We start from the raw sequence: 12130 nt of genomic DNA on the forward strand, positions 1-12130 counted from the left end.
TAGTTCTTGTGTTATATTTCCCTAGCTCGCTTTCCTCACTCGTAATACAAGGACAGTAATTGTTTTGAGAGTAAGCAATAAAACAAATATTAATTCCTAATCTGTAGTGAAGTACTGACAACTGTAACCAGTTTTTTTGCAGTGGGGGTGTTGAAATCTCTCCTCGAACGTGGGGGGAGACAATATATATATAATGGGATAGCCTATTCACATCTTTATCAAACAAAGTATTATATATATCAATTTTATTATTTGCTCAGAATTTAAAAAGTCTTTATGTTTGGATTTTTTTCAGCATACAATACCGCATTATTTACAGTAACCACATGTGAAAATAACTTTTTTCTCTGTTTGTATTATGCGTTGTGATAATCTTTGTTAAAAAAATATTTCATTTGTTATATTGCTGTATACATGTACTTCACTTTATTTTGTATATGCATGAAAAATGTGATATTATCTGAATAAAGGCTAAAAAACATTTAAAAAAATATATGCTACATGCCTTTAGGCCCTTTCCAGTTGGATTCACCTTAACAATACAAAATTCCGGACAAAACTTCAACAGCAAATTCTATTATATTTATATTTTGTCTATTCACCGATTCGGTTCGGGTGCGATACTTCATGGTAATTTTTAACTATAGGGTTTATAAGCAAGGAAATATTGTACGCAATGATATAGCATCGCACATATTGTGGTGATCTGAAGTCAGATTACTGTATAGAGAATAATCATTAATCTTGTATTGCCTATGCGGATGATAGGAATGATTACTATAGCAAAGTTCACCCCGTGAAGAAACAAAGTATCTAGTAGTCAGACTCTTTTTAAGTTTTTGCAACTAGCGATCCTGGATAACTCCGGATACGAGAACCTCGCTGAAAGATGTTTTTTGGGAATAAAGAACTACGCTGTAAGAAAAGAATCGCATCTTGAAACTTGTCAGAAATGAGATGGAAACCTGTTCGATTTTCAGGAATTCAAGCGCCCTTAAAACGGTCTTGGCTTTGTTTCTTCAGACGTGTCATTTCATAGGAACTGTAAAATGCATTGGGGTTTATCTACCTGACCTGAAGCGAACATTAGGACTATCGTTGACTGATATTGGTCTTGCTATTGGATTATTCGAAGCACTTTCATTCGTTCCAGGTAAACGAAATCCGAGTTTGGTGTAAAGTGAAAAAAAAATGGAATAGGGTGATTCCATTATAGAAAATTCAGCAACTTTCACATTTTTCAACCTGCTATCGAAACAAACAAGGATTTGCATTTGTATTTATTAAGACATATCAACAGACAGTGGCGTACCTAGGATTTTCCACAGGGGGGGGGGGGCAATAATTCGGCCGCCCAAAAATCTGACAATAAAAAAATGGTGTAGGCACCACAATAATCATCTCCCAGGTGGATATTAATGAACTACATTTTTCCAGTAACAGCAGTCAATTTAGACTCCATTTGGAAGCCATTTTTTTTTTACATAGGCCTATTGGACCACTGACATTCCTTGTAACTTGTCCCAATATATTATTTGACTCTTTAAACCATGGTTTAGACACCAATATCATATCTGTCAGGCAGATATTAAATGAAATATGTTCATTTATGAGTACCAACCATAGAGATGTATACTGATTAGGCGTTATTAAAGGGGAATCCAACCCAAATAAAAACTTGTTTTAATAAGGAAAAGAAAAATCAGACAAGTTGATAGGTAAAAGTTTGAACAATATTGGACAAACAAAAAGAAAGATATGAATTTTTAAAAGTTGTAAACATTGGTAATCACTATACCCATGGAGATTTCAAATTGGCCGCATATGGGATGTCATAGTGATGTAAGGCAAGGACTACTCTTCCATGTACTCCAATACATATTATGGCTAAAATGTCATTTTTCCCAAAAGTTTCATTTCAAATTATATTTTTCGTTCATGAGGACATAAAACAATATACTACATGGGTTATATTTAGATTACTGCCCCAGGGGAATTGGTACTTAGGAGAAAACCACAAATCCCTGATAATAAAGTACATGGCCTATGGGAAAGTTGTCCTTGCCCCTTGTCATAATTTACATACTCAGTTGCCAATTTGAAATCTACATAGTATTAGTGATCTCAATTTTAAAGCAGCTTTAACTTTCTTATTACTTGTCCAATTTCTTTCAAACTTTCACCATTCTGTTTAATTTATTTTTCTCCTTCCCAACACAACATTTTATGGCCAAGGCTGGATTCCCCTTTAAGTATATATCTCTATGGTACCAACAGCCATTTTGGACTCCATTTTTGGAAGCCATCTTGGATTTTAGTTACTAGTCCAAAATCATTACTTGACCCATCTTGAAACTTGAAACATCGTGTAGACACCAACATATACATGGGCAGCCAAAAGGGCCAAAATTATAAATCTAAAAAAAATAAAGAAGCTCTCAGAAATAAATACATGTAGTCTTTTAGAAATAAATGCAGTCTCTTAGAAAAAAATTGCCGTTTCTCAGAAATAAAAGTAGTGTCTCAGAAATATTAACATTCAGAAAGGTCGAATAAGACATTTTCAGCCAGAAATAGGTATTTAACCCGAAAAGGATATAATTGATCAATCGAAGACACATCAGAAATAAACCTTGTCAATCATAGAGAAAATATTTTTACAAACATAAGACCCATTCAGAAAAAAAAACATCGTGAATGAAATAGCAGTATATTTTACAAACGAATGTCATCGTTTAAAAATAGAGAATCTCGCAAATAAAACAATTTCAAAAAATAAGAAAACTACAGAAATAAAAGCAACCACAGTATTAGACATCCGCAGAAACATAAGTTTATGCGGAATTAAAACAATTCTTGGCCAAAAACACATTCACAGATTTACATGCTTTTGCAGGAATATAATTATGTTATCACAAAAAATAAGCGAAACGACTGAAAATAGAGTCTAAGACAAATAAATGTTCGTTCTCACAAATGAAAATTGGAACTCGCATTTACATGGACTATTCGATTGCGATATAAAAAAGAAATGAATGAAGAGAACAATGGTAGGCGCAGCTTAAATGAAGGTTCCCCAGAGCAATCTGCCCTTTGGAAAAATTGGTGATGCCGAAAATATTTCTCTGCCGGGAATCAAACCCGGGCCCAATGCTTTGAACGTCGGTTCCTTAACCACTAAACCATAGAGACGGGTTAGTGGCTAGGGCAACCCCGATCCTATTCTCTGTGGTCTAGGGGTTAAGGCATCGGCGTTCAAAGTTGGGGGCCCGAGTTCGATTCCCGGTAGAGACATTTTTCGGCATCACCAATTTTTCGAAAGGGCAGATAGCTCTGGGAACCTTGATTTAAGTTATGACTATGTTCTTTTCATTCATTTTATATGCATTTTCTCGATTGCTACAGGTCCTGTAATTGCGTACATCTATCGAAGACCCCACGGCGGGTTCCGGCGATGTCTTCTGGTGACAGGTGCAATACTCGCAACAGGAGGACTCCTTCTTGTATCCATTGCAACCAATGGTATAGAATTAGCTGTCTTCTTATCAGTTGCTGGTATGTTAATGAATCTTGACTATACTACATTCTCCAATTCCCATACAGGGGCAACCCGATTCCAGTAAGCAATCGATTGATGTCATGTTGTTTATTCTGATCAATAGAGAAAAACTTTTGTAACGTTGATAGAAAGGGCAATCTAGATATCAGTAATGACACTGACTAATGAAGATGATGATCATCATCACAATTATAATAATGATGATAATAATAAATAATGATGAAACACCCTTCTCTCTGCGCAGGTCTTGGTTCCAGCATCCTGCAAATTTCATTGGTAATCATTCTGAGCGATCAGTCTGGAGAAGCGTTTGCAGTCTTCTATGGAATTGGTACATCAGGTTACGCCATCGGAGTGGCTCTAGTTCCCCCGATCGCAGACTACCTGATGAGGATTTATGGCTGGAGAGGGTCCCTGATGATTATTGGAGCTATCGTGGCGCACCTTATACCTTTCGTCTTGATGGTTGATCTCGACGTAGAGGGCGTCGTACATAACGATTTTGGGCCCTTCTACACCCACGATGAAGAAATTGAAGACCAATTTGATAGGTCTGAAAAAGAAGCGCTTATCTCAAGATCAAGTATCCAGGAAAAAACACACAATGACGGGGATAAATCACAGGTTGGCGGTATTTACGCTGAAATAAAACCGGCAAATGATGGAATCGGATCAGAAAATGAGAACGCAAGGTTAAGTGACATCAAAGAGGTAACACCTGAAAAATCAGCTACTGGTAAAAGAATCACGGGCGTGTCTAACATGCATGTTATGTTAGAAAAAGGGTTTAAGCGAAAATGTCTGAATGATTGTTCTAATTTGTATCGAATCTTCACAGACTCCATATATAATCAAGATCGCTGGATGATTCTCCTTATGCTGGTCACACTTGTATTGTATATGGTGGACTCTAGTTGGTATGCATATCTCATCCCATGTGCGATTGCTCTTGACATTCCTACATCCCAGATACTGTGGCTTCCTTATTCTGCGGGGGCTGGAATATTCGTAGCCCGAATTTTAGGCGGATACTTCGAGAAATCTAAGCTTTTATCTGGCCAATCCTTGTTTCTTTTCTTTACCTTACTCAACATCTTATCACTTTTGTGGAATATCTTCGCTCCAAGATTTGCTGTCATGATTGTGACTTCATTCATCTCGGCATTCACGATTGCCCAACGAAACCTTCTGTCGTTGGTCATCTGTAAGGACAGAGCGCCTCGGGCACATTTCCCGGTGATTCTGGCTTCTTATGAGATTGTTTGTGGAATTGGATTCTTCTTCGGATCTTTGTTATGTGGTAAGACCCGTAAAGTCCATGTCTAAAAAAATATATATTATACCCTAATAATATTTATCATTTTCACCAACACTGGAAATCATCAGAAGGCATATTGCTCTTGTCATAATTGTCATGATCATAGTAAAAATGATAACAGACCTACTATTGATAATCATAATAATATTGTTAACGATATTAATGATGTATCGATAATAGCATTATTTTGAAGATAAGAATTAAAATAATAATTAATGTTCATAACCATATTCGGCATCAAAATTATCATCACTATTTGATTCAAATTTACTTTAGAACAGCCGAGAAAGCTTAAGTAATATGTGAAACGGCAACAATGCAATGAAGATAATTAACGGAACTTTTTTCTAAGGGATTTTAATGTCTGTAGCATAATGATGGATTTCTAGTCATCATCACAGGTGGGACTTACAAGGAGAAATTTGACTGTCTTCATTTTTGTCTAAACCTCAAATAATCCCAACTCATTGTGAAACGTTATCTCAGATAAAAAAAAAATCTTGCACTTAACCTTTGCTTTATTTATGTATTTAAAAAAAGTTTGTATTGGGTTTTCATGATATTATGTAACAAATCACAAATAATCAATATAAGTAATTAAAAAAACCTAGATAAGAAAAATAAAAGAGCAGCATACACATTATTAGTTTACATTAAACAAGTACATAATTGAAAAACAAGTGGTAAAATCAGTCACTTTGTCTCTTCTAAGTATTCATCATCCCCTATAGTACAGGCAATAATGTAATAATAGAGGGATAACAATAAGCTAATTTACCTATCATTAACGATTAATTGAATTCCATCCCCAAAAGGCACATTAAGGCATTCTTTGGTTACTAAATTAATAATGATGGAATATCTTACAACTTAAATCTCCATTTCCGAAAATGACTTGTAAGTTTATTTTTCTTGGCGATATGATATTCAATATCCTTGTTAAAGGTCAAATATGCTTTATTGTAACCTTAAAAAGTTGGTGGCTAGTTCCGAATTTCCAAATATGATAATAATGATAATAATAATAATGAGACTTGTAAAGCGCCAAATCCACTCTGTAGAATGCTCAAGGCGCATAAAGAGCTAAGAGTTAAATAGCAAAGTTTTTAGAAGATTTTTGAAAGTTTCGACAGAGGTACATTATATAGATATAATATTCAAGTTAAAGAAACAAATATGAAAAAATAAAATTTATCATTAATATAACCGAACATCTTTTCAGATTTTAAAACATTCTCTAGAGGTTTCTTTAATAACAGCTTTCATAATTTCATCCCAAGTGGGTTTCACAACAGGACTGTCAATATAAAGACGTAAATAGGTTTTCGGGTCACTGTTACAAAATGAAAAATTAGGGGAGTCCCAAGTTCTTTTAATTTTATACAAGAAATCATTTAAACCTATTGCTGTATGAAATAACTTGAAATAAATAGAGCGCACACGTGTCATTATAGTGCACTTAAAGTTATTTACATGAACTTTTTTCAATTGTCCCCATTCGTGTTTATAATATGGAGGAATTCCAAAAAGCTATTAGTTTTTCTGGAACACATGGTTTAAGTAAAATAATTTATGCATAATTTAGGGTTTCCTCAGTTCTCAAGATAGTCCAGGATAGGCCCCATAGGAAATTGACCAAACCTTGTTTTTTTATATATACAATATTTTTTTATGGTTTCTTGTCAATTCGAGGGTGCTGATTACGAATCTGAATGATGCCACTCGTGTAACCTTGAGCATTTTCCGCAAATTGGCAAAATCCAATATGGCCGCCAAAATATGCAAATTACCCATGAAATTCATAAAATTGTCCGCACATTGGCTGTGAAATGCATGAAATTGTGTGGCAGGAGTGAAATACAATCTTAAAAAATAATTTTTGACAAAATATTTATCTTCCTGATATTCAAAATGGCCGCCATAGGCCATTGTTTACACTATCATGTAGAATATGAATAGGGAAAACTAATTTTCACAAAAATGAGCACTAAACTGCAAAAATCGCGATGTATGAACGAAGTAATATATGCAAATCATCATTACTAATGAGATATATTACTTATTATGTCAAATATGGGAACATTGCTGTATTTCGATATCTAAAATAGCCGCCACTGGCCCAAAGAGTATTATGTACAATGGCAATGGCCGGGGCCAAAAAAATGAGAAGATTGAGCATTAAAATGCATATTATTAAGATAAACGATTGAAATACTGACTAAAAACATAGTTGTAAATATGCCATTTATGTGTATTAAATGCTGTATTTTGAAATTCAAAATGGCCGCCATAGCCCCTATATTCATCATGTACAATGCGAATAGAGAAACTAATTTTAACACGAGTAAGAAACATAAAATGCATGTAATTGTGATCTACGAGTATAATATTGTCTGACAACATGTTTTATAGCAAGACATATCATTTCTTTTGTCATACATGAGATAAATACTGTATTATGAAATTAAAAATGGCCCCTATAGGCCCTAACAGTATTATCTACAATGTGAATTGGGACATATAATTTTGTACGAATTTGGATTTGCTTGACTATGACATCCATATAATCCTGTTGTATGAGTAAAACGTTGTTTGAAAACATTTTTTTTAATCATCGCATTTCTTCTTTCATATAGGTGATAAATACTGTATTTTGACATTCAAAATAACCTCTACAAGCCCTAACTAAATAACATGCGAATAGGGAAACTAATTTTCACAAGAGTGAGAATCATAAAATGCATATAACTGTCATGTATGAGTAAAGATATTGTCTTCAACATTATTTCTAAGTAAATACATCACATATTGGTCGTGGACATGGTGGAGGTAATAAATGGTGTACTTTGAAATCCAAAATGGCTGCCATAGGTCCTAAAAGTATGGTGTACATTGTAGCATGGGACATATAATTTTGACAGAATTTGGCTTTGCTTGACTCTAAATATTGCATATAATTGTGAGTTGTGATGTAAAGGTGAATAATTGTCTAAAACCATGGTTTCTAACTAGATATATCATAATGTTGTGTAATTAAGGTGATAAATGCTGCATTTTTAAATTGAAAATGGCCACCATAGGCACTTATCGTATAATATACATTTTGGGTGGAGACAAATCATGTTCACAAAAAGGGCATATGGCAGCCATTTTGAATGTTGAAATAAATTTTATCACCTAAATTACATAAGATATGATATATTTTGTTATAAATCATGTTTTCAGACAACATTCCACTCATACATCACCATTTGACCAAGCAAAGCCAAATTCTGTTCAAATGATTTGTTCCCATTCATATTGTGTATAATACTGTAAGGGACTGTAGCGGCCCTTTTAACTTAAAAATAACCGTATTTATCACCTAACTGGCAGAATAAATGATATATCTTAATACAAATTATGCTTTCAGACAATATTTTACTCATAGATCACTATTACGTGCATTTATGGTACTCACTCCTGTGAATATTGGATTCCCACTTTGCATTGTACATAATACGGTTAATGTCGATGGCGGCCATTTTGAAAGTCGAAATACAATATTTAACACAAACTTAAAACCTGAATGATATATTTCGTAAGAAAATAAGTTTATAGTCAGTATTCCAACTGTTTAATCTTCATAATAAGCATTTTAGTGATCACTTTTGAGAATTTTTTGGCCCCCATTTCCATTGTACGCAATACTGTTTGGGCCAGTGGCGGCTATTTTAGATATCAAAATACTGCAATTTTCCCATATTTGACATAATAAGTAATATATCTCATTAGTAATGATGATTTCCATATATTACTTCTTCATACATCGCGATTTTTGCAGTTTAGTGCTCATTTTTGTGAAAATTAGTTTTCCCTATTCATATTCTACATGATAGTGGCCTATGGCGGCCATTTTGAATATCAGGAAGATAAATATTTTGTCAAAAATTATTTTTTAAGATTGTATTTCACTCCTGCCACACAATTTCATGCATTTCACAGCCAATGTGCGGACAATTTTATGATTTTCATGGGTAATTTGCATATTTTGGCGGCCATATTGGATTTTGCCAATTTGCGGAAAATGCTCAAGGTTACACGAGTGGCATCATTCAGATTCGTAATCAGCACCCTCGAATTGACAAGAAACCATCAAAAAATATTGTACATATAAAAAAACAAGGTTATGCCTCTTCTATCCTGGACTAAGAGTGTGGCTCTGATTTCATTAAGAATTTCATGTGGGGGTTAAATCAGAGGTAACTAAACAATCAGCTGATATTTTTCATAAAAAAAATTGTATATCCTCCTGTCCTGAACATTTTTACCAAAGTCTAGAATAAGCTCTTCAAAAATGTTTTACCAGGGTGAGGAGGATTAAGTAGATCATCAATATATAAAATTATAATACCTTTGTATGACCAATGCTGGTATATGAAATATTTTTTGACTTTGATGAAATGCTTGTATTAAACCAAATACACTGACAAGAACAAATTAATGAACCTTTCCTTAATTGTTTATTCCATTCGATAAAGGTGAAGCTCACGGATCCATTTCCCAAAGACTCCCCTTTGCAGTGACTGTGCCATTGGGGTTTTGCACTGCGACGCAGAACGCTTTCATGAACATAGCGAATGTATTTTCAAATGCCCTTCATGACAAAGAGCAACTAAGAATTCTTTGTCGAAAGTTGATGAATCAAGAAAGCAATTTCGCCTTGGACTCTAGACGAGTGACATATTTGCAAGTTTTCGTCAGCTCGAAAACCGAGGACGTAACTGCTGTTCCGTTTCACCAATTTAGACAAAGACCTCCCAGCTGTTCATTGTCATTTGACGGGCATTTTCAATACATATGATGTGTTTTTTAATCATCAGTCCGCCGTGGAGTGAAAACCCCTTAGGCCTATTAAGTAACAAGGTTAGCAAAACAAGGCTTCCATCATGTCCATGGTTCGAAGTTGCCAAATTGTAAGTCTTTACGAAACGGGCACCTGGAAACATTGGAAATTTAATATTGAATTCTTGATTGATTTGTGCAGGATATGTCGCAGATGTGAGGGGATCTTTCAACGCTTCATATATGTTCATCGCAGGGGTAGAAATCATTGGATTATGTCTCATGATTCCATCAATAATTGCCGAGAAAATGAAGGAACGCATGGTGCGCTAAACGAAAACCCACACACTCCACAAAGGTGTATAATGAAACATACCTTTCAGGGTCAGTAAAAAAAGAAGAGGAAAGCCGGCTGGAAAGTTCACCCGCATATAGCAATTATAATAGCTGTGCTGATGTTATGACGCTGAAAGTTGAAAGTTCATGTAAAGACAATATTGCTCCTTACCTCGTAATTATATGGTAAAACTTTGCCACCGTCATTGGACGATAGTCAGGGGTAGATCCACCAGACGATTGTTGTGTCCAGGGAAGGAAATTAGCGAGTTTTCGCACCGCCAGGCAGAACAAATTCTAGAACACAGTATATGTATTGAAAATGCTGGTCACATGACAATGAACAGCTGTGAGGTTTTTGTCGGAAATTGGCCAACCGGAAACCGGAGCTGACAAAAAATGCAAATATATCGTTTATCCAGAGCCCAGGAGGAAACTATTGTTTTGATTCACCAATCTTCGACAAAAACTGTTTGGTTGGTGTATTTTTTTTGACAATACATTTTCTATGTACTTGAAAGCGTTCTGCGTCACGAGCATCGATCGAACACTTTTTGCAAACATCAACACACATGCCAAAGTGTAAAACTTTGAAGAAATTTTGTTCAAGCTAAGTAACGCATTTCCTTGTCAATATGTAATTTATAAATAAATAAATAAATGTATAAAGTTGAAGTAAGTTAAACAATTTCACTCTTACTAGTTTTGTTTTAATTCTCCAGTGAGTGAAATGTGGCGCAATATTCCATGTATAATACTCTCAATAGAGGCCGCCATCATCACCATTATCAAGCATAACCGCCAACGATGTCTCCTGCATATGCTGCATTCTTTTAATTTGTTATTTTGTTTAATGCATGTACATTTTCTTGATATCATTTATCCAATTTTTATACTGCATTACTAATTTGTTGTATATTACATTTGTGTTTATTACATTGAGAACTTATATCTAATGCACGTGAATGAGAAAATAAAAGCAATCAATCGATCAATCAATCAATAAATAAAGAAATATTAAGTAAAATAAAGAAGTTGTTAAACTGGTGGAAGCAAAGAGATTTAACTTTGATGGGCAAAATACAACTATTAAAGCAGTTTATCTTTTCAAAATTCATATATGTGGCATCTCTTACACCAATTCCAGAATGGGTTTATGTCGAGCTTGATCAGTTGGCTTTTACTTTTTTGTGGGGTGGCAGAAATAAGATTAACAAAAGAACGATGTATTTAGATTACCATCAAGCTGGCTTGAAAATGATGAATTTTCAATGGTTAATAAAGGCACAGAGAGTTATGTGGATTAAAAGACTAAAAGAAAATAATGCAATGAAATGGAAACAATATTTCAATTATGCCACAAAACATCTGGGAGGAAATTTTATATTTTCATGTGATTACTTCCTTGGATTGTTGGAGATAGCATTGCCGCAATTTTATATAGATTTCTTAGAAGTATGGGTAGAGACGAAGGATTTTTGTTTAAAATCTGAAACATATAAAGGAAATGAGATATTTTTTAACAATAAATTTGTACGAAGTGAAAGGAAATGCATATTTAACCAAAAAATATATGAAAAAAATATTTACAGATTGAAACATATTATGGATTATGTTGGAAACTTAAGGCCATTTTCGTACTTTCAAAGACAGGGTTTAAACATAAATGATTTTCATTTGAGAGAGTCAATTTATAAAACTTTTCCAGTCAGCTGGAAACGAAATATGAAAATAGATAGCAAAGAGGCTTCTCTTAGGGAAGAAATATCATTTATATCTGGAAAAAGAATTTTGTCAATAGAGGAGTTAGTATCTAAAAACGTTTATGCAAATTTTATGAAATGCAACTTCTCAATACCTGATGTTTTCGAAAGGTTAAAAAACAAATATAGTTTCTCTTATGAAAAGATTGAACACATTTTTATGAGACCAAGACAATGTACTCTGAACAGTAGATTAAGAGAATTTCAGTTTAAAATGTTGCACGGCATTGCTTATACAAATCATCACTTGTTCCGTTTTAAAATCTCACAAAATAACCTTTGTTGTTATTGTAAAAAAGAGGAGGAAACATATCGCCATCTTTTTTTGGA

General features: G+C 34.1%; 1 protein-coding gene across 1 annotated transcript; it reads left to right on the forward strand.

Moving 5' to 3' along the window:
- The first annotated feature begins 693 nt into the window (after positions 1–693).
- On the forward strand, positions 694–11154 carry LOC121412034. The gene is made up of 4 exons (XM_041604948.1): positions 694–1153; positions 3406–3555; positions 3804–4859; positions 9904–11154. The coding sequence occupies exons 1-4, from the start codon at positions 958–960 to the stop codon at positions 10032–10034; spliced, it is 1533 nt and encodes a 510-aa protein (XP_041460882.1). The 5' UTR covers positions 694–957; the 3' UTR covers positions 10035–11154.
- The last annotated feature ends 976 nt before the right edge of the window (positions 11155–12130 follow it).

The sequence above is a fragment of the Lytechinus variegatus genome, chromosome 1, assembly GCF_018143015.1.
Source record: "Lytechinus variegatus isolate NC3 chromosome 1, Lvar_3.0, whole genome shotgun sequence".
NCBI classification, from domain to species: domain Eukaryota; kingdom Metazoa; phylum Echinodermata; class Echinoidea; order Temnopleuroida; family Toxopneustidae; genus Lytechinus; species Lytechinus variegatus.